Source organism: Scleropages formosus, chromosome 18, assembly GCF_900964775.1.
Source record: "Scleropages formosus chromosome 18, fSclFor1.1, whole genome shotgun sequence".
NCBI classification, from domain to species: Eukaryota; Metazoa; Chordata; class Actinopteri; order Osteoglossiformes; family Osteoglossidae; genus Scleropages; species Scleropages formosus.
In genome coordinates this window covers 7,486,566-7,510,750 of record NC_041823.1, presented here as the reverse complement: position 1 = coordinate 7,510,750, position 24,185 = coordinate 7,486,566, and the positions used below count along the sequence as shown (strand labels likewise).

The following is a 24,185-nucleotide window of genomic DNA, read 5'->3' as shown; positions in this document are numbered from 1 at the left end:
TGGTGAAACGGGGAAGTGTTTTTTTTTTTTTTTTTTTAAATAATTGAAATCTGGCAAATATTGTTCCTGCGCAATTGATTAAACTTGGGTAAGACTAAATAACAAATGTAATGTAAAAATAACCCTAAATAAGATTTCTTGCTAATTTGAGAAGAGCCAGTAACAGTGATAAACGCATTTGAATTGTCCCTTCTTGCTCTAGAAATGTGGTGGTAACCTTTAGTACAACGGACTTTTCCCTACGGTGGTTGGGGAAACTGTCTCAAAGGTCCAACAGCATTGTTCTGCTGTTACAATGAATCCCTGAAAGCAGACCACAGTTTCCCTGGAACTGGTATAAACCAGGCATTATGTTGTCCTTGAGGGGAAAAAAGTCCACACAGGAACCTGGGCAAACACACACACACACACACACAGTAGGAATATTTAACAACGAAAAAAAACGGCTTCCTCCTTGATAAAGTGGAACAAATGGCTGCCTACCAAGAGCGTCACAGGGTAGGCTTGTCATCGCAAGGCCTACTGGGAGCCCGGGATCACCTTTCACTGCTAGCCACCCATCTCCAAGCTGGCAGTGAGGCCTCCACACACACGAAAGGGCCCCGAACACACAGCTCAGCTCAGCTCGGCTGGTTAAAGATTAATAGAGTGTTTGGCCTCCTGCTTTACACTGTGTGGGACACCATCCCTTACATTCCCTGATTTTTTTTTCTTGTCCTCTCTTTAAAGGCAAATCTGAGCAGGAAATTACAAACTATATTTCTGCTGGCATTATAAGTCATGTTGAATAATAATAAGTTTGATAAGTGAACTCATATACATTTGATTTGTTCACATCCTTCACGTGACCCAAGTTTTTACACTGACTCAGTCTCACCTGATCAGTGTTTTTAGCTTAATAATAACTTGAGGACATACATAAATAGCCACACAGGTATCCGTCACTCACTGATAGCAACATCATCAATCATTTCCAAGTTTTCAACCATCCCGCATTACAAAAGGCTAAATCCCTGCTATTCTCTACTACTGTATATTATATACCACATAACCATAAAGTCGAAACTTAAACCGTTCACCGCCGATGATGATTGTTGTTCAAACTAACGGCCAAATAACGGTATGTTTCACACAATTATTAAATATTTATTAAACACGTGCTGTACTGAAGCACCGAGTTAGTTTCTCATAAATCAGAACAATGTGTACAAGAAGAAGAGAAACCCTCTGTGTTGTCATTATGGTTTGATCACATTTATCATTTACAGTCACTTAATAATTACCGATTGGTCATAGGACGCGCACCCCCCACTCCCACTCCCACCAGTGCGGGTCCTCCAGACTGGAACAAACGGAGGGAGTGGCAGCGCACCTGTCCGACCTGTTTCACTTGCTCACCTCACCTGTGTAATCTCGGGCGCACGAACACACACACACACACACACGGAGCCAAGGGCTGCAGAGCACGGAGGACACGATACGAGGAGGAAACGCTCGGTTGGAAGGGAAGGGAAGCAGCGGGACAAGGAAGAGGAGAAGAGGGAGGAAAAGCGAAATGTCTCAGTCTGCGGCTCCGAACAGCAGCACGGCGGCCACGTCCTTCCCGGCGCCCGTGATCAGCCTCCCCGTGGGGCTCGACGTGCTGCGGACGTATTCCGGGGCGCTCGCCTGCCTCGAGATTGTCAGTATTTCTAACACAATTATGATATGCTTCATTTACTACAAAAACAGCTGAGCTGTAAACTCTTGTGGCTTTAAAAAGCCCTGTAATCGGCGGCTTTGATCTAATTCCTTTACTTATCCAATTCCTTTTCCTTTATTAGTTACTTATTTAGTTTCGTATAATATTTCCAGTTAAATTTTACAGGCTGCAGCTTAACTTTCCGCTGCGCCGCCTGCGACGCGTTGCGGGTTTGGACTCCGAACCGCAGCGACTCCGCCGCGTGTTACGTCTCGATGTTGAAAGCGAGACAGACGGCTACAAAGTAACAAAAAGCGCCACATGTGTAACGTTATCAAAAGACTGTGTGTGTGTCTCGCGCTTCGTGCTGTCGCTGCGACGTCGCTCACGTCACTCGTGTCATTCTACGTTCAGTTCTTCGGGGGTCTCGTGTGGATCCTCGTGGCCTCGGCCAACGTGCCCGTCCCCCTCCTGCAGGGATGGGTCATGTTCGTGTCCGTCTCCACGTTCGTCTTCTCCAGCGCCTACCTGGCCGTCTTCCTGCTGGGCCTCGTCGACAGGATCGACACCGACTGGAACTTCCTGGTGAGAACCTGGGCGCTTGTTCGGCTGGGAGGTTGTAGGTTCGAGACCCGCTCCGCCGTGCTGCTGCAGTGTGGCTCGTGGAAGCCGGCCTTTTTTCCCTGCACCGCTCCAGTAGAAACACCCAATTGTGGAAGTAGTTCAATTTGTAACTTTCCTTTGGTTGAAGTCCCTGTTAAGCGATGAGCTACAGGGTCTCTCGTGTACAGACAGCGCGCCTTACAGTGAAACAACGTATATCGGGGGTTCATTTCTCATGAGAAGTGTATAACTGGTACTTACAGCGGTTAACGGTTAGAGCTGTCACTTTGCGCTCAAAGGACTCAGGTTCGAATCCCACCTCTTGCTGTAGTACCTTTTGATCGTGGTACGTAACCTGAACTGCTGAAGTAAAAATGAAGCATAAATGGTAAATCATCGTGTGTGGCTTAGTTTACAAGCCTGCTCTTGTGGGTCATTCTAATACTCGGTTTCCATTACCGTTCGTCCTTGTAAGGGCCGCGGTGGTCTGGAGCCCATCCTAGTATTACTGCGCACAAGGCTTGAAGAGTGTGCACACTAGAAGGGACACCAGTCCACCCTAGGATAGCCACACAATGAGACAGCTTAGAGTTGCCAGGTCACCTGAAACACATGTCATTGGAATGTGGGCAGAAACCAGAGCATCCAGAGGAAACCCAAATAGACACAGGGACAACATACAAACTCCATAGAGAGCTGGATTTGAACCTATACCTGAACAATCTGAGCATGATGCTGCAGAACTATCCCCTGCACCACAAGGTTACCGGTGTTGCCAGTTGCTTTTCAAAACATCACTTAAACAAATGAATCTATATGTAAAGGCATGGTTGCTGGTTCATGTCCCACTTCCTGCTGCTGATACAATATAAGTACTCTGAACTAATACAGTAGAAATACCCAGCTGTATAAATGGATCAAACACTGTAAGTCACCTCTGATTAAGCAACCAGTTAACAATAAAAATTAAAAGAATACCCTCAAAGTTCAGCATTTGTTCCCCTGGTAACCATGGCAGCACCTTTCATTGTAAGAGCAGAAACCTTCATTTGCCTATAAACTGATTATTTATTGTAACTAACTGCAGGCCTCACTACTTGCAAAATTCCAACGCTCATTTGCAAGGGGTGCAAGTGCGACATTTGCATATATAAATTGCCCGTGTGCCTTTCTGGTGTCCGTAAAGTCTGGAGGTGTCAGCGCATGTTGAAACGTTTCCGAGCGATTAAGTTCGGCGGGGCGTGGCGTTTGGGCACCGCTTTCGCCCAACATAAACTTTGAACTGCCTGTTGTACAGCAGATGATTAGCGAAGCTGCGACTCCTTATAAAAAAAAGGTGAATTCACGCACGGCACACAGTTTGAACTGTTCCTTCGTAACGCTGAGCAGGCTGCGTTAACAAACGATGGTCAGAAAATCTCTAAAGGTTTCCCACTATAAATGAAGCAGCATCACGAAATTTAAAAGTTACCCGGATGAACCCGGTAGGTTTAAGGCCTGGTGACGCTTTTCCTTACGGGGTTGTTGGCTTCCAGTTGAAACGGCCCTGAAAATCTAGCCTTACTAGTCCGTCAAGAAGCTGAAGCTCATGTGTCATTAACATGCTGATCCCCCATAATGCAAAACGCTTGACTCAGCGCAGTAACGTTATCAGTCGCGGTGCGTGTTGTTCTGCCACTGCATGTCTTATCAAAAAAATAATAAATTTCTCATACTACATGAATTATGGGAAACATACATACATTCTGATATAATCCATTACTTATGACTCATACCGCATAAAGGGTGTGTGGATTGTATTCAGTAGAATTTGATGCCCATTTTGGGTGACAACTTTTCCTTTATAAACATTACCGGCACATCAGAACAAAAGAAACGAAAGACTCACCATTAAGTTTTATTGCATTTAATTTCATTGACACCAAAATAGTGCATCGTGATTGCTGACAAAGGTGAACAGACTAACTGCTTCCCAACATACAGTGGCTCCTTTATATCCAGGCTGCCTATTTAGTAGCACATTTTTGTCATCAGTCTTTGTCGCCGTTATTATTATTCTTATTACTATTATTTAAGTGTCTGATTTGACACCCTAATGAGGGGGGAAAAAAATGTAACCTCCTGTTTATTTTTACTTCTTCGCCGTTCCTTATATCTTATGCAAAGTTATGCAACATAGAAATGGGAGCCAGTTGGAAATAACTGCTTTGAAACCAGCAATGGTGATCAGCTGTTTTCTGGAACATTCTGAGCTGCGGAGAGACAGCTCTAGAACCCAAACCAAATCCCCTGAGCAGAATTCCTTCTTTTCCTGTCCATTTTTACATCACCGCCATCCATCTTATCCGCAGTTCTCCACCCCACAAAACAGAGAGGAACACTGATGGTGAGAGGAATACCGAAATGAATAAGGAATAAGAGATTTACCACCGGTTCAGAAGGTCTTACGATCCACCAGGCTGTTGAATCGTATGGGTGCAGCAGGTGGCGCAGCGGTTAGAGCCACTACTTTGCACACAGAGGACCCACATTCAAATCCCTCACCGAGTTTTCCAGTGAAAATTACCTGGCTGTAAAAACTGGTACATAATTACATTTATTCATTCAGCTGACACTTTTCACCAAACAAATTACAGTGTTAATCACCTACAATTATTTACCCATTTATACAGCTGGGTAACTTGTCCATCCGTCCATCCAAACCACTCACCCCATACGGGACACGGGGAACCGGAGCCTAACCCGGCAACTCAGGGCATAAGGCCGGAAGGGGAGGGGACACACCCAGGACAGGACACCAGTCCATCGCAAGGCACCCCAAGCAGGACTCAAACCCACTGAAGAGCAGGACCAGGACCAACCCACTGCACCACCGCACCCCCTGGGTAACTTGTACTGGAGCAATTTTAGGGTTAATAGCTTGCTCAAGGCTACAGCAGTCAGAGGTGAGATTTGAACCTGCAGCCTTTGGGTCTAAAGACAGCAGCACAAACCACTACACTACCAACTATCCCTTAATTATTGACTTTTTGAGAAAAACATTAGATTAAAAAGGAGGCAACACTTGGTTTTCCAGAAAGGCAGAATGAATGGGACAAAGTAGGGATTTCAGACTTTCAGAGTTTGGCAGCAATTCCAGCACAGTTTCACTTGATCGGGAGAAACCCTCTGTGCTTATGAGGATTTCGGGAAAAAGCCCCGGAATATCATGCACGTCCTCGTCTCTCGTTTCTCCACGCGAACGTGACGCTCTTTACCGTTATGTCTGCAGGATATGACCTATCACTTCTGCGCCCTGCTCTTCTACTTCGGTGCGTTTGTTCTCGAGGCGGCCACAACAGCTGCCCACGGACATTCCTACATCAGTGTCGCCAATGTCACATCTTCCGGTCTGCTGTGTCTATCCCGACCGGCTCAGAACATCCTCGTCTTCATGGATGACCGTCAGTACAGAGTTAATGTGGCAGCTACAGTGAGTACTCAGTCCAGGTGACCCATCTCGTTCACACAGCGTTGTCACAGATGAGATCTGGATTCAAAAAGACCATTTCATTTTCCAGGTATTATATATTTACACTTTTGCATAGCGTTCCAACCAGAAGTTGTCTAAATAAAAAAAAAAAAAAAAAAAAAAAGGCAAAATAACCAAATCAGCAGCTAAGAGGAAAAAAGAAAGCTGACAAACACTCGCTGAGACTCCCAGTGGTCTCAGGTTTCAGCAGAAGTACAGCAGCTTGACCATCTAAACTGGGAGGTTCAAAGTGCAGAGTGAACCTGACTGTCAAGGTCCATTTCGAGTTTGGGGAGTGGAGTCAGTCCAATAATTGGAGCTCGCGGCAAAGTAATGCGCAAATACTCCTTACAGCATGTACTTTACATGTACATTTGGGATTTGGTACAGGGGGTTGAGAAGAAACAAACACAGGCTTTCAGAAGACCTGTTTGTAAAGTGAACTCCAAAAAAAAAAAAAAAAAAAAAAACTTCATTACCATTGATGTAAAAGGGGAAAAAAAAAATACATTTCCGAGCCATAATAAATAACTCACCCTTTTGTTTTTTTTTTTTTTTTTTAAAACCAAATGTGCAGTTTTCTTTCCATATCTTTTAAATGCAAATCTCATTTAACACCATGTCCAGATGTTTCCCCCTATCCAGGTATTTCAGAATATCTCTACTGACGTCACTCAGCTAAGTACACGGACACTGTGCTGTTAGAGGCACCGTGCAACATTAATACAAACGTTTAATGCTAGATCTTCATTTGACAACAAGATTAAGGCATTATTTATGATAGTGTAAGGGAAATTATATATTAAAACAGTTTACATGACTGTCGCTCCTGTGCGTCACACCATGAAGGGATAAAGGGGAAAATGTCCCAATCACCACTTATTTAAACCTTCCCAGGCATGACCCTACCAGAGTGAATTTAACCATTCCTTATGTCCCTCGCTGTCATTTCACCAGTTTTTGTAAAATACAACCAATAAAAGTATAGCTTTCACACATGCAGCCCAGCTCTCTAAAAGAATACACACATTTTTACAGTGATTTTAATAACCGTGTTACATGCTTATAGTTTATTTCTAGAAGGGGTAAAAGGACCCGTTTCAATCCCACCTCCTATTCTAATACCCTTGATCAAGGTGCTCATCCTAAATTACTCCAGTAAAAATTACCCAGCTGTATAAAGGAGTCAGTCATTGTTATCAGCTTAACACTTGTCAAGAGAAAAGCATCACCTAAATGCTGAATAATAATTTACATTTGTGACCCTAGACTCAAATGAATCTACGATTGCAGTTGGTTGAGATCGTCCTGCGATCGGATGTTCTCGCACGCTGCGATGGATTCAAATGTTCATTAATGGTTAAAGTATTGTGTTCTGAAATTTTCTTTTGTGTGCACGTAAGTGTTAAATATTGTTCCATGTGGACATTGTTGCTGTTGTGTTGGCTGCTTTGGACTAAGAGCCAGGAATGAGAGTTGTGTTGTGAGAAATCAAGTAGGTGAGGGATGCGTGTATATTACACGATTCAGGTGAAGGGGTGACTTAAATGGCCCTTAGCGTGTGAGTGAACACGTGTGTGCGATTGCGGTGAACCAGCAACTCATGTAAGGTGTACCCTCCCTCAGACAGGTGTTTTTCTACTTAATTTATATTTAGTGTCCATGTATGCTGCTGTAGTTACTATTACTAAGGGATGGAAGAAAGTGTAAAGAGTATTTTTTTTCTGAGTTTTTTTTACATAATCAGATGAATGAATGGACAGATGTTTTATTTAGCTTGATCTGGCAAGATTGTGACTTAGTGGCAAAAATGAACGGAATTACAAGTTTACAAAGAGATCGCTGCTCCAAATCCTGTTCGTAAATCCAGGATCCAGCAGATCTGAACTGAGAATAAGGAAATTATGTTTTGATGTGATTCGGACATCGCAAGGCCACTTCCTACTCGTCTTTTTCATTTGAATATTGCGATTTGCACCCCATATCCATTCCAGGCTTTCTTGGTTCTTCGTACTAAACAGCCTATTGATCCCTCTTCCATTTTCCTTTTTTTTTTTTTTTTTTTAAACTTTCAGATTTTTGCATTTGTGGTGACCGTATGCTACGGCTGCAGTATGTTCATGGGCTTCAAACGGTGGAGGAAGTAACTACGACAGCAACCTGAGGAGCAACGGCGCAGGGAGAGACTGACGAAACTGAGAACCTCAGCCACGCTCCTCGGGAGTGGCATCACGACAGACTCTCCCTAATCACAGTAGACATTCCACGACCGGTATTATTTAAGGTGACTTTTCCAAGTAAAATAGATTATATATGCAGTGCCGAACACTGATTAGCTACGTATCTGAAGAGCAAAGTATGTGCAGAATAAATAAGGACAGAATACAGCAGTATAACCGCAGTCATCTTTTATACGCGTTGCCCTGGGGTGTAAATGTCCCGGAAGTTTGAACATTTATCATTGTACATATTTATTATGTTTTATAAAAACAGTGACTTTATTGTATTAGTGCCTTGTGATGCATAGTTTATGTGCAGTGTGGCAACCCCTGATTAAGTATTTTCCTTTTAGCTGAGACAGACAGGTGTTTTTCTACTTTAATTTATATTTAGTGTCCGTCTGTATCCACTTTTGTTTTTACGTGTTCGATTAAAATAAAACGAATTCACCCTCCGCACCTTGCTATTTCAGACTGGTTTGTCGGCGCGAGTGTAATGTGTAATGAACATTTTGCTGAGTGTATTCTTACAATGAAAATGCATGCAAAGATTCTGTTAATAATCTTTATTCGTCATTTCGTTATTCATTAAGGGAGATGGATAAGGTTTGTAGCATCTCTGAGAAGGGTTGGAATCAAAGCGCAAGTTAGAGTAAAATTTTGCATAAGGCCTTCAGGAATCCAAAAAGGGTTAAAAATTAGACGTGCAGCTCAAGAAGAAGCGCAACACCCACATACGTGCAGTGATTTTCGGGGACGGTGGGATATTTTGTGCGTACGGACACGCTGCGGTAGGCCTCGTCAACAGAGGGCAGTCCTCTCTGAGAAAAATTCAATCATCTGCTGTGAAACTTGAATTCGCGAAGCTGCCGTGGGGCCCGATGAAGGACTGAAAGGAGAAGCTTTGGGTCGCTAAGAACAGGGCGAGGTCCGGCTTCCGCAAGGGCTCGGTTCGAACCCTTCGCCCTTGCCGACACCATGTAAAGGACCGAACGTATCCTTCCCACTCGCATGCAAACCGACACTTCTCACGGGATGTCAGCGTATCCCACGCAGCGGGTGACCACAGGGTTCAGCGCCAGGAGGACCTCGGTGACCTCCTCAAAGTAGCTTTCATGGGCCAAAAAAATCCTTCAACACGTACCTAAAAAAAATGTTAGAAATGATGGGCTGAAAACTACTGAACACTCATATATCACATTTGCTGCTTTCTAACTAAAGGTATTTACCTTGTGCTGTATTCTCAAATATTTTGGAATTATTTCATTTATTTTTACCCAGAACGGCACCTTAGATAAAGGCATAAGGGAAATAACAACAACGCCCACTGACTGGACCATAGTGAAACCCTCCAGAGGCTCCACCCAGAGATCAGGCCGTATCAGACTTGCTGCACCTTCGCCTCTCAAACATCCGCAGCACGTAGGAGGTCTTGAGAAACAGGCAGCGATGCAGAACCTGTGGTCCTGGCAGTGTGCTGTCAGTTCTAACACTTGACCTTTGTGACCTTCCGGCCTCTCTGACCCACATTAACCCTGCAGCCATGTGTCAAGCGACAGCCTGTGTTTTTAACACACGTGTACTAGATTGCAGGACCCACCGACCACCAATAACCACCAAAGTATCAGTGCCTTTTAACTTGGAAATGCAAACTAGTTTACTTTTGTAAACAACTTCATATGTGAATTTTTTTCCCAGTCTGATATCACAGTCAAATGTCACTATAATGTATGCAGAAAAGTAAGGTTATTTAAAGTTGCGCAATAAAGCTGCCCTGGTGCAAAGCGTTTTAAAAGTTCTTTGCACCGTTTCCTCAGTGCAGACAATTTACCGTGTTAGACTGTCCATCGGAACAGAGGCAGCTCAGATCGAGCAACATCTATGCAGGAAAATGTTCGGAAATGCCAGCTTCTGGAAATAAGGAGCAGTTGGGGTTTACGGCATTCCTCTATGGGCTGCCGCAGAAGAGAACCTGGCAGAGGCCTTCGCTGTTTAACTGTCTCCAGATTGGACATATGTGAGGGGGGGCTGTGCATGAGGTGTGATTTTACCGCAGACACCCTCCCCTGTCTCCACTGAAAACCAGTGCCCCTCTGGCTGTAGGAGGACGAGTAGCTATGGACCACCTAGGAGCTCTTCTCTGGAACAACATCGCCGTCTCCGCCCAACCCCGTCCACCGCCCTCAGCCGTCCATCTCCGACTGATACTATAGTAAGGTCCAGATTACGGCAGACGCAGCAGACCACCGTTAATCAAAAAGCCCTCAAACATTGTTCTTGGAAGGAACTTTGCCATCTCTCGGGAAGTGCCAACACAGACAGTCATGTATTTTTCTCCAACTCCTGCAAAAAACCAGTCACATCGGTCACAGGTCTGCGTGGCCTGATTTACAGCAGTCATGGCACCAGATGCTTCCTTATCCAGACAACATTGCTGTAAAAAAATAGTACGGTCTACCACCACTCCCCTTGTGCCATCTTGAAAGCATGCCATGTAAACAGCAAATGAAGGCGTGCATAAATTGAAGTCTTTTGGGTGAAGAGCTCTCCATTCCAGCAAGCAGAAGATCAAGCAAGGGGATGTGGGAGGGAAGTATTTCGACCTCGACCCCTGGAAACCACGATCCGCAACCTCCTGTAATTCTTTTGTCATCGGGCCTGCTTTCCATTGACCACCTACATGAAGAGTTTGACCTTCTGCCTTCCAGCAGGTCTCCTGGAAGGGAAATAAATCTTGGGTGCATCACAGCACATTCACTCCTCTCAACCAAACACAAACAGCTGTCAGAGAATAAGCGGAGCAGGTCAATAATTCTAAAAAAGGAAAATGGACCTTCCTGGAAGGAGCTTCCTTCAAATGTTACGCAAAATATTTCATCAAAAGGCCCCAACAGACCTTTGCTAAAAGCCATAAGATGCAATAAGACACACATCATTATACTATATATTGTGTAAGGCAAGTAGGTACAATAGTGCAGTAGAGCTGTTGCATTGCATCCACATTATGGGGGCTCAGATTTCTGCTGTAGACCCCTTCATTAAGGCACTTGCCCTGAACACAGTAAGAATACCCTGCTTTATAAACTAAAAAAGTGTAATTAATACAAACAGTAAAAGGGGCAGCTGGTGGCATCATGGTTGAAGCAGCTGCCTTTAGTTCTAAGGGTTGCTGGTTCAATCCCCAGCTCTGGCTGTAGTGCCCTTGAGCAAGGTGCTTGCTCTGCAATTACTCCAGTACTTTCACCCTGAGGTGTAACTGGGTACACAGTTGTGGCCTTGCAATGGACTGGCACCCCATCCAGGGTGTGCCACCCCCCCATCTCTTCAGCCATGTGTCCAGGAAAGGCTCCGGTTCGCCGTGACAAGCAATTATTGAAATTGTCTGGATAAATAATAAAAAGTATGTGGCTCCAAACTGTAGACACAGCCTCCACAAGAAACCCTGAGGCTAAACATTTTGTGCAAGAGAAAAGTGAAATAAAACATTCATTTCTACTAGTGGCTAAGTACATTATAGTTCCCCAAAAAACATGTCCAAGTTAGAAAATTTATATTGTATGTATGTATGTATATTAAACTAGAGTCAGGTTGACTTCACTATGATAAAAGAAGCAGAAACCTGAAATGACATTTTACATATGCATATAGATGTATATATACACATACATACATACACACATATATATTTGAAATACTGTGTATGTATACATGTCAATACCGTATACATATGTACAGTGTATATACACATGCAATATTTATTAATTAAACAGACTTTTAAAGTGTATGTCTGAGACGAGGGTACGACAAAGTCCTTACTGTATTCAGTTAAACAAGTGACCTTTTGCCCCGGTATTCAAAGGCGGGGGTGGGGACATAGCAAATGTTGCAGCACGGTGGTGTCAAATGTCAGAAATGATTTAGCTTCACGGAAAGCCGGGTTTAAAAGATCATTCTCATCTCACCATCAGATGCCATATATACACCCAGCACCTATTGCGCAATAATTCCAAAGATTTAACCGGGCCTCCCTGAAGAAGTATTTGCCTGCTGTTTAGAGTAGATTTCTTCCCGGTGCCTTCCATTTGGAAGGAAGAGGCTAAAAAAAAAATTTAAAATCTGTAAATGTGAAAATAAACCAAGTTAATGTACTACTACATGTCCACGAGTGCAGAAGCTGAGGGCTACAGTGTGTTTTGAAAATCCAAAGACAAGTGTCCTCACTAACCAGGCAAGTACCCCATCCTTGAATTTACCTTCAGACACCTTTAAAAAGATTCCCACGAAAACGAGTTCTCCTCTTGGCAGGACCGGTGCGTGCATGGCAACCCGTGATTAGAATTACGACCTGTTAAACAAAGCGAGTGTAAGCAATAGGTCCGATGTTGACGGTCATCTCACGCACGAGATCCTCAGGTCACATGTTGCTTTCCAGCCTTTTTTTTTTTTGAAAACATTCGTTTCTATACGAAAGCCCGTGTGATTACACGAGTAGTTTATTCATACACTTGTGAAGAAGCCCTGGATTCCCACTCTGCGAATCCTACCGCTAAATGATAAACAGATTGGGCTGCTAGAGCGGCAGTAAAACGTCTATGATCTGGTACTGATTTAGGAGCCATCAAATTTTACATGATTCTACAGAGAAGTAAACACACAAAGCTGTGGGAGGTACAGAGAGACACTACGCGCTCTGTCGTCAATCTCCTTGACCGTGCCTGGAAGACATACCTCCCAGAAAGAACTCCCTTTGGGCCAACAAAGCCAAGTCACAACTGATCACCCGCTGCCTTGAGCTCACCCTGGGCCTGGGTGCATGGTGATGAACACACACACACAGATTGCATCATTTAAACCATATTATTCTGTACGTGTGATGCATGTGACGGGACATGTGAATCACATCATTCTGTATAGCGGTGTGAATTTACACCGTGAAACGGCCTGTCTTTGAGTATTACGCCTATAAATTAGTCTCGAAAGGTGTGGGTGCACAAGTTAAGAGAGTAAAAATGGTTTTTAAGTCAATGCTGGGAACAAGGAAAATTAGGTAAACCAACAGCAGCGGTGGGGAAAGTCCACGCAGCCCATTTCTAGCGTTCTCAGTGAATCGGTGTAGTGAGGCTTAAATAAAACACTAATCCAAAATGACCTCAGCAGGTCCCAGGCAGACTAGCAGACAACCAGGCGTGTAAAGAGTCACGTGACCGACGACTCCGGCGGCGATTCTGCAAAACCGTGGCGGTTGCGCAAACACGGCGGTACCAGGCACAACCCTGAAAACACACAGATAAATCTCGGTGTAACGCTAAAACCCGCCTCCACCGTCTTCATTCTGACAAATATCTGGGCTGAAAAGAAATTACAGCCAAAACTGTATTGTAAGAGGGAGAATAAACCATTGAAACAAATCCAGCGACCACCACAAATGCGTTTTTCTGGGTTTTTTTGCGCTCAGTGTTATTTAACGCATTGGCAGCAAGTTCAGTGTTCAACTTTTCAACGAAAGACAAGTGCGTCAGAGGGGTAATTAACATTTTTCAGTTTCTCTCCCTCCCTCAGATGGCCCTATTCTAGTGACAGACAAAGCACAGACAATTTTATATAATGGTTCACTGCAGCAGCTATGTTCCCCTAATTAATCAAGGTTTCTAGATGCGTAGATGGTGGGACCTCATTAAATAAACGTGAACACCGAGTAAACTGAATCTTGAATAAAATCTGAAAACATATTTCTAGATACATTTACTTTCACGCTAAACATACACACACACACATTGTCTGAACCGCTTGTCCCATACAGGGTCGCAGGGAGCCGGCGCCTAACCCGGCAACACAGGGCATAAGGCCGGATGGGGGAGGGGGACACACCCAGGACGGGACGCCAGTCCGTCACAAGGCACCCGGAGGGGGACTCGAACCCCAGACCCACCGGAGAGCAGGACCCGGTCCAACCCCTATGCTAAAGATACTGCTCAACAAATGACATTTTAAAAAACTTAAGAAAAATTTAAACACAAAGGTGAACAGTTCTCTATCAAACACCTGCCGCTGCCCAATGCTCTAAACTGGATGCCTGCATCCAATTAACTGAAATGCAGAAATAAATACATACATAATACATAGAAATCACACTATTCTGGTGTGAAATATGTCAAGGCTGCAAAGGGCTTATTTCTGCATTCAGTAGCTGAATGTGTACATAACTGGTAAACCACTGCTGACCTCTTCTGAAAAGACGAGAAGGAGCAAACGATAAGCTGTTGCTTAGGACAATAATGCAGAATTCTCTGTAAACTTGCACCGAATTTCATTTTGACCGTGGCCACACCGGGACCACCCGCCGCATCTTTATGGACCTGGGAAAGGCCTTTAATTGCTGGATTTAGGAGAGAAGAGCTTCTCAGAAGGTCACTTGTCATGCACATATCTGCTCATCGAGATCATAGTAGGGCATGACCCTGGTCACCACAGACATGACCTCTGCTCACCAGTAAATTCCTCATGTTCATGGAACCAGGTGTTGAGTGGAGAAGTTCTGCCTAGCTACATTGCCCATCTACTTTCAGTGATACACAAAGCTTACATTTATCTGAGGCTTCTCTTCAAAGCAACATGCAGCTACCTACAATTATTTCTTTGAACAGCTGGGTAACTTCACCGGAGCAATTTAGGGTAAGTACTTTGTAAGGTAAGTAAATGTACCACAGTAGTAGGTGGGGTTTGAACCAGCAGCCTTCCCATCCAAAGGTAGGAGTTCTATTCGCTACACTATCAGCTGCTCCCATTTAATAAAAAGATTATTTTAGAGAAGAAACAAAAGCCAGGACCACACAGAGTGGTGGGATGCAAAATTTAGGGATGTCAAGAGTTGGAGGTTACGGTCATGAGCAGTTAAGTTAAGCAACGATGTAACCAATGAAGGAAGACAGGTTTGTGCTATTGGCTGAGTAACGAAAACCAAAACAATGCATAGAACCACAGCGTAATATCGTAAGTATATACCTCAACATTAAAATGATGGCAAAATTGCAGAAAGCTTGGCTGACATATCATTGAACCTGTGCAGTAGGGATGTTTGCGTCACTCTCTCAGGACTAAGCTGCTCCACATGCTGAAAAAGACTTGTTTTAGCAAGAGCCAACAGCCCCATCCACAGCCAACAGAGTGAGATGCTGAAAAACCCAAGTGTCTACATTCTAGAAGATTCAAAAGAGTCTTGTGCCAGGACATATTTTTGTTGAGCCAAGTGCCAGATGTCCAGCGTCATGGAAAAAAGTTCAAAGACCTTCTCACGCCTGGATCAAAAGGTAACCTTTGGAAATGATGTTAAATCCATGATTGCTACCATCTAATAATGTTCCCAGGACCATATCTGATGCCCTTGACGGTAGCATAGTTACCCACCAGCTCACACACTGCTCGGGGTTTTCGTATCAGCTAACCAAGTTGACCTGAACACACTCCAAGACCAATACCTCTAGGATGCTTTCTCCCTTACACACTGATCATGACTCAGTTGGCAGACATGTATCACACACCAGAAACACTTCACAGTTGACATTGTAGCAGGTAGTGTAGCGGTTAGACCCTCGATGAATCTGACATCAAGGGTTTGAACCCAACAACCTGCAGGGGTAAGGTAGTGAAAATAAACCAATGCAGTAAAAGTTACCCCAGTTATAAAAACAAGTAAATTGTGTAACTAGTTATAAGTAGGCCTCTGTAAATGAGTTGCAGTTTCCCAACTCGTATAAATGGGTATCTGCTGGATACACACATAGCAGCCGTGGATGTTTTTATAGAAAACATGTTTGGTGTTGCTAAAGGGGAAAAAGAAACAACACACCTTACCTGCAGATAAAATGGTACCATGATACCATGGAGGCCAAAGAGAATTATGGGAATGCGAGTCCTTTAGATACCTTCCCGGAACAGTCCATTTAGGAAGATGGGGGTGTGTGTGTGTGTGTGTGTGCAGACAAAGCGGTCTCTTTTTATTTAAATTAAATTGGGGAAGATGTACAATACAATACCTTTGCTGAATATGAAAGACCATTAATTGTTCATTCTTGATTTTGTTGCTGAATGGAATGGTTGAAGGAAGAGTCTTTTGCACATATCTTTCCTCATGTTTCAGAAATGGATGGTGCGAGAAGAGTATAAAAAGAGACAAGGGCTAAGAATATTGCTCTAAAGAGTGGTGTATGATGTTTTTCATATTATATAAATTATAATTATATATTTTTTAAATGCAGTAGCTTAACATTGTAAGTCATTTGAGAAAAGCATCAGCTAAATGAATAAATGTAAACCTGTGTGGAAAAAGCGCCTGTATTTGTAAGTGAATTGTGTTTTTCTCATTGGCATCCTCTTAATGAGATGAAATATAGATTTTTCACATCAAATGGGAAATAAGGTCAGGGGATGTAGAGTTTACATTTACATTTTCATTTAGCAGGCGCTTTCTCCAAAGCAACCTGCTTCTCAGAGGATACAATTTGTGCTTTACATTAAGAGAAAGAGAGACATAGTTGCAGACGTGTGATTCTTAAGTACAGTTTAGTTTGTTTCTTTCCACGATATGCACCAGTGTTCATCACACTAGTAGCTGCATAAAACTCAGAATAGATAATTCCTGATCACCTTCCAACAATTTTTTTTAAAGATGCACAAACATTTATGTACAACAAGTCACGTAGGCTTCCGCGGCCATTGTCAGTAGACTGAAATTTAGTATCTTCCGAAGTATGTACAATACAGGAGTAGCGGCTGTGTAAAGGCTTATCCGGGTATAATCACAAAGTTACGGGTGCATGAACATTTACACCTTACATGAGCTGGAGAGGTGATGGGCGAAGTGAGTCCGGAAGCAGTGAGTTTTCAGACCCTTTTTAAATGTGGACAGAGATTCAGCAGTTATGAGTGAGAGGGGGAGGTCATTCTACCGCAATGGAGCCAGAACCGAGAACCTCCATGCTTTTCCTTTCATGCGCAGGACTACCAAGCAGGCAGAAGTACAAGAGCGAAGTGGTCCGGTTGGGGTGTAGCGGATGATCAAGTCTTGTAAATAGCTAGGAGCAGTTCTATTGATAAATTTGTAGACAGTAACCAAGGTCTTGAATTTGATTCTGGCAGCTATAGGAAGCCAGCGCAGAGAAACGAGTAGAAGAGATACATGGGAACGCTTCGGCAAGTCAAACACAACTCGGGCGGCAGCGTTTTGTATCAGCTGTAGTGGTTTGATGGCAGTAGCAGGAAGACCACACAAGAGAAAGTTGCAGTAGTCTAGACGGGATGTCACCATGGCCTGGACAAGCAGTTGGGCGGAGTCAGTAGTGAAGTAGGGACAGATCCTGGGGATGTTATGCAGGATGTATCTGCAGGTCTTGGTGCTGAGTTTACAGCTATCCTCCGTAATTGTAGGTTTTAGAGATCCTCAGTTCAAATCCTGCTCCTGCTGTGGTACCCTTGAGCAAGAGACTTACCCTGAACTGATATAGTAAAAATACCCTGGAATATAATAGGTGAAAAATTGTAAATTTGTTCATCTAAGTTGGCTCAGACAAACGTGTCAGCCACACACACACACACACATTTTCAGAACCGCTTGTCCCACACGGGGTCACGGGGAACCGGAGCCTACCCGGTAACACAGGGCGTAAGGCCAGAGGGGGAGGGGACACACCCAGGACGGGACGCCAGTCCGTCGCAAGGCACCCCAAGCGGGACTCGAACCCCAGACCCACGGGAGAGCAGGACTGCGGTCCAACCCACTGCGCCACCGCACCCCTCTACGTGTCAGCCAATTGTAGGTTAACATGTAGGTAAAACGTTCAAAGTGAATAACAAATCCAGTGACTATAGCAGCCCTACAAATCCTTCAGTGTCATTTATGAATACATATTTGGCAAGAAAACATGTTTTTTGTTATGGTCCACAGGATAGAATCCTTCCATAATCAGGTGGTTGACTCCAGTGACTAATTTACTTCCACTAGAAAAGTTAACATTCAATCTGTGTTATAATTCTGATGAATTTTGGAACATCTCGATGCCTTTTTGGAATTTCATGACCCCCCTCTTCATCACACACTGTAACCCTTTGCCCTGCTGTTGTCTTTTAAGTATCTCTATGCATTTGCATTTTCTTGGGATCACGATTTTGACCTTGTTGAGTCCCAGTTCTGTTCTGTTGTTAATTATATTGTAAAATATGTTTTTTTATTGTATATATTGTAATTTATTGTAATATATTGCTGTAATATTATATATTGTAATATATTGTTTTTTGTGTAGCACCATGGTCTTGGAGGAACGTTGTTTCGTTTCACTGTATACTGTACCAGATGCGTATGGTTGAAATGACAATAAAGCCACTTTGACTTTGATTTGACTTACAGTATATAATAAAACATCTCCAGGCTCCTGCCCACCTGCAGGTGACGTATGAACATCATTGCCACATATGCTCCTTTGGCACCAATGGGAGGTGACAGCAGGTGGATCATTGCTGTTTGTTAATTATGACCAGAAAGAAAGGAAAGAATGGAGAGATGGAGAAACACTGTACGATTCATAACTATGAAAAATGGTAAAGCCATGTCAGGTGCTAAAAAAAAACACCTAAATTGTTCAGGTAATTTTAGGTTATATTTTGTTTTTAATGTAAATTCAGGTCAACAAATCACAAAGGTTTACTTTTTTAAAAATTTGTAAATATCACCTTCCCACTAAATACCTCCTGTAATAACTAATATGCATACTATCGACAAAAAAATATTTTTAAATCTTTGGATTTGATGACTTTCTACAGGGACCTTGAACTGTCATTTTGTATATGCTCATCTCCAAAGCCCATTTAAAAGGTCATCCTGTGATCATCTCAACACTAATACTGGAACTATACTGTAATGTCCTGTAAATTTACATTTAATCATTTAGCTGACACTTTTCTCCAAAGTGACTTACAATGTTAAGGTTACAGTTATTTATCCATTTATACAGCTGGGTAATTTTACTGGAGCAATTTAGTGTAAGTACGCTGCTCAAGGGTACTACAACTGGACCTTTTCTTGGATCCAGAGGCAATAGCTCTAACCACTACGCTACCAGCTGTCACCTTATATATTTCCCCTAAATATGTGTTGGTTCCAGATGCCCACATCTCAAAGCCACATTGACACACAAACAGCAGGTACAGCAAAGTGCAGCACAGTACAGACCTGATGTCAGTCATGTGGGCCTCATTATCGCGGCCTTTTATGAAGGCGCACATGAAAGTTGCATGTCGAATTGGAGCCAGTCGTGGCTGCAGCAGCTCCATATTTTCCGGAACAATAGGATCCGGAACGGTTGTTTTCTCCGGCTATCTGGCACTTAAATGCCAGACCCCATCCTATAACAATCATCAATTTTATCATCTGAAATAAAAGTCAAAGAAGTGCAATCGTGAGCCAACAGAAACGGATCTTTATTAAAAAAATACTGTACATTGGCCACTTTTTGCCCTGATCTGGAGCATCCCTGCTTGGCTGCAGCACCTCTGCGATTTTTACAGTTCACTGTGAGTGTGTGTCTTCATCCTGGTCCAATCAGTGGTGCTCAGCTCTTTTTTTCTCCAAAGCCCAACCACCTCCTCAGCCATGTCGGGAGCTTTATAAACTGCCCGGGAGAGCGGCCCTTAGCTGGACTGGGGAACTGGAACTAGACAGCAGAACACACACATACATAGAATAGATAGAGAGGACAGCAACACACACCCAGCGCATCATCAAGTCACGCAGAAGGACATGGAGAAATTTATAACCTTTTTTATATTTTACGCATCAGCTCAGGTAAGTTCGTCCAAAAATTTTTTTTTTTTTTTTATTATTTTAACTAAACTTCAGGTGTCAGAAGACAAACACGTGTGAGGGAGATGATCCATAAAGATGCTGAATCGTGCCGTTAATTCCTATTCCGTTTTACGCAGCTCTGTCCCAGGGTGAACGCGCAGCTGTGTCCGTCGCGGTGCCGCTGCGCGCTGCCGCCCCCGGTGTGCGCGCCCGGCGTGCCGCTCGTCCTCGACGACTGCGCGTGCTGCCTGGTGTGCGCGCGGCAGCGAGGGGACACGTGCTCGCCGTCGAGCCCCTGCGACGCGCGGAAGGGTCTACACTGCGACCGCGCGGCGGATGTGCACAACGGGACCGGGGTATGCGTGGGTGAGTTGCGTTGCGTGTTCTTGTTTTTTTCCAAAGGGTTTGACAGTTTATATTTCAAGGTAAATATTTAACGGAACACTTTGTAGAAGTATAGTGACCTACAGAACAGTTTTTCGTTGATTTAGGGACCTCATCCATCCATCCATCCATCCATCATACTGTCCATCCATGTACTGTTACATGCACTCCAATCAATCTATCCGTCCGTCCATAATTCTTGTCCATCTATCCTTGTGCGCTGACATATTCTCATCCATCCATCCATCCATCCATCCATCCATCCGTCAATCTGTCTGCCCATGGCATCTATCCATCCATACCCTCATCCATCTCTTTCTCTATTCTTACACATTCTCTCCATCCATCTATCCATCTGTCAATCCATATCTCCATCCACCCATCCATCCATCCCTCAATCCATGATCTTCTCCATCCATCCACGTACTTTTACATATACTCATCCATCTGTCCATCCATCCATCCATACTTTTGTCCATCTATCCTTGTACTGTTACATGTTCTCATCCATCCGTCTATCCATCCATACTCTCGTCCATCTACCTTTGTAATCTTACACATTCTCTTCCATCCATCCATCCATCCATCCATCCATCCATCCATTTGATATATTTATCCCACAACTAATTAACTCACCTCTCTATTCAGTTAATCAGTGTCATCTTCCATGCTTATTACAAAGAAGGTGTAGTTATAATAATTTATGATAATTATTACATGTTTAATGGGGGGTGCGGTGGCGCAGTGGGTTGGACCACAGTCCTGCTCTGTATTACGTGTTTACAGCAACCACTTTCTGGTTCACCATGCTTTTTACAGACCACTTTTTTCAACAGTCATTTTTACCAAAACCAAATCTAAACATTTACCCGGTACATGTTCATGCCAAAAGCAAAACGCGCAATCATCTACTCACGAAACCATCTGAAAGTCTTATCCTCTGACTGCGAGCATACTTTCACAAAAAGCCTGTATGACGTCTTGTTACTTTTCATCCCATAAGCGCATCCGATGTTTGTCATCCCCTCGCCACCTTCACTGCTCTTTATTGTCACCGTGTTAGCATCGTGGTTACAGTACTGGTAACATCCCCAAGAACACCAGAAACCAGCAGTAAACACTGTGTAAGCGAGTTGAATGAAGGCGGTCCAACTCATATGCTCTTTATGGGCACTTTACTGCCACCTGTTGGCTCTAGGAGTAAGTTTGTTTTCACTCCACAAATTTCTTCATGTATTTATTTATTTAAAAGTTTGTATGTTTGAAGTCCTGTAACTGATCCCTTCATAACTTGAAGAGTCAGTGTATTTTATTACCTGAAGTCATCATCTCTGACTGTTTTTGCGCAGCCCGCGAAGGAGACATCTGCGTGTTGGATGGTTCCGTCTATCAGAACGGCGAGACCTTCTTCCCCAGCTGCAGGTACCAGTGCGTGTGCCGGGACGGCCACATCGGCTGCGTGCCGCGCTGCGACCTCAGCGTCCTGCTCCCGGGGCTAAACTGCCCTTTCCCACGCAAAGTGCTCGTGCCAGGGGAGTGCTGCGAGAAGTGGGTGTGCGACCCTCCGGCGGAAACAAGCCCCCTCGGCGGCCTTGCCATGGCAGGTGCGAATCCCTCATGAGGTCGTCGGCACTCTGGTGTGAGGGAACCAAGTCAAGGGGTGGGGTTAGGGTTAGTGGACACAGTGCAGCAGGTACAGCTCAAAGGACTCGGGTTTGAATCCCATTTCCTGCTGGAGTACCCTCAAGCTGGGTAATTACCCTAAAATAAATTACTATAATTAGCAGAATATTGAAAGTCTCTTTAAAAAAAGATTCTGCTTAAAGAATAAATAACTGCAGTACGTGCAGTTTGTGTTTAAGGAACTTATAGTTCATAGCCCTGTAATGTAAGTTTTTAATATATGTAATTATTGGACACAGTTAAAAAGGTTCTTTTTCTTTCATAAAGTGCCTTTTCATTATTGGTTACAAAAACACAGTTACAGTAACAGTGCTGTACAGCATTTTATAAATCCAAAAATTGCAGCCACCCAGTGCTACTTGGAGTGCAGAGATTAGTTACGCCTCTCTTTCCCTCCCTCTTCTTTCCTGTGGAATGCAGCTTACAGGCAGGAGGAGACGGTGGGCTTCGACCCCAGCCTGAACTGTATTGAGCAGATCACTGAGTGGAGCGCCTGCTCGCGCACCTGCGGCCTGGGCGTGTCCGCTCGGGTCTCGAACCGGAACCGGCGCTGCGAAATGGTCAAGCAGAGCCGGATGTGCGTCGTCAGGACCTGCGAGAAGCAGCCGCCGCGGCAGCCGGACCAGGATGCCCCAAAGGTACATTTTCGGAGCACCGGGTTGCCCTCTGCATCCTCACCAAGAACAGAACCAACAGCATAGCGGCACCTCCCGGCTTGGCTGTGGCTCATAATAAAGATGCTTTGGATTGAACTGATCCTTTTTTTAAAAATCTTTTTTTCATTCGAATCTTTTTTTTTTCCAAATTCCGTCTCAAACTTCTCCCTTTCTATTTTATTCATATTGCACAATACGTCAGGGTGAAATTCATGTTAAGTTCCACTCCTGGGGTCACAGCTGCGCTCATTCTCTGAGGGCTTCTCCCGGCACGTCCGCTTCCCTTTCGCACCGATGAACTGTGCGGTGTGTCCGCGGTAATCTGCAATATGTTGAAAACATTTTTTTCAAAAATTGAAAAAATAGAAGGACATTTTTCACGTCTCTTGTGATGTGGAGTCACATTTTGCACGTGTTTCTTTCATCACCAGGGGAAGTGTGTGAAGGTGAAGCGGACGGAGAAGCCCGTCCGCCTTGCGTTCCGCAACTGCACCAGCGCGAGGACCTACAGGCCCCGGTATTGCGGGTCATGCACCGACGCCCGCTGCTGCACCCCGTACCGCACCCGCACCGTGCGTGTGGACTTCCGCTGCCCGGGAGGCAGGGTGCTCAGGAAGCCCATGATGTTCATCGACTCCTGCGCCTGCCACCATCACTGCCCCCGCGAGAACGCGGCCCACTTCCTAGCAGAACCCGAGTCCAGCATCAGCGGTCCAAACATATAACCGCAGAGCTGGAGACCTGCTCCCCATCACACACATCACACGCTTCATGGGAAATGTGTGTGAAAAGGTTGGTAGCTCCTTGGAAGGTGTCTGTCAGTCTTCAGGGGTTGAAAGTGCAATTGCTTGCTTTTTGGAATTTATATATACATATATATATATATATATACACTATATATATACTGTATATACATATATAAAAAACAGCAACTAAGAACTTTTCATTCCTCTTATTTCTCTAAATCTGTCAAGTTCTACAATAGACTTCAGTAAGTTTTGGTAACAGATATTTAATACTCTTCATTTATGAAACATAGGTTCCAATAGCCTTTATGGGAAAGACAAGGTTGCTGCTGCGTCAGAAAGTCTGGCGGTGTGTTTTATTGTGTTTTATTGTACTAAAGTTATAGCAAGTCAAATACAGGTTACTGCAGGTAGTTTTTAATTTTAAAAAATGAAAAGGCAAAAGAAATAATGAGTAATAGCGCTACTTAAAACTGAAAAGTCCAAATCTCTCCTAAAACGGCTCAAGTCTATGGTTTGTAAATCTGATCAGTCTGATTTTTTGTTCATGCTATTGACTCTATATATCAGAGACAAAATAGGTGTAAATTATTTTTTCATACTTGTCTCCGTTTATGAAATGTCCATTGTGCTTCTCATATTTTGTAGGCTTGTGTAAATATCAATTGTTTGTGTGTTCAGCCTTTTTTGGATTGTATGTATACAGCAATGAGCAGAACTGTACTGCTTCCGTATGTTTCAGTAAAATTGTATTTTTCCAGTAAAACCTGTTTGTTTCTTTCTGCCCTGCAGCATTATATATTTAAATATTTATTTAGCTTGTAGGGGGTGCGGTGGCGCAGTGGATTGGACCACAGTCCTGCTCTCCA

General features: G+C 43.8%; 2 protein-coding genes across 3 annotated transcripts; both read left to right on the top strand.

Moving 5' to 3' along the window:
• The first annotated feature begins 1,386 nt into the window (after positions 1-1,386).
• On the top strand, positions 1,387-8,467 carry mal2 (mal, T cell differentiation protein 2). 2 transcript variants are annotated; one of them, XM_018762761.2, is made up of 4 exons: positions 1,387-1,681; positions 2,159-2,266; positions 5,556-5,756; positions 7,871-8,467. In XM_018762761.2, the coding sequence occupies exons 1-4, from the start codon at positions 1,556-1,558 to the stop codon at positions 7,940-7,942; spliced, it is 507 nt and encodes a 168-aa protein (XP_018618277.1). In that variant the 5' UTR covers positions 1,387-1,555; the 3' UTR covers positions 7,943-8,467. The 2 variants fall into 2 exon arrangements, with proteins under 2 accessions (XP_018618277.1, XP_018618276.1); XM_018762760.2 differs by having other exon boundaries at positions 1,395-1,681; positions 2,096-2,266.
• Positions 8,468-19,711: 11,244 nt separating this feature from the next.
• On the top strand, positions 19,712-23,328 carry LOC108940532 (CCN family member 3-like). The gene is made up of 5 exons (XM_018762777.2): positions 19,712-19,847; positions 19,985-20,213; positions 21,581-21,835; positions 22,335-22,552; positions 23,002-23,328. Exons 1-5 carry the CDS (start codon positions 19,803-19,805, stop codon positions 23,293-23,295), a joined length of 1,041 nt encoding a protein of 346 aa, XP_018618293.2. The 5' UTR covers positions 19,712-19,802; the 3' UTR covers positions 23,296-23,328.
• Positions 23,329-24,185: the final 857 nt, after the last annotated feature.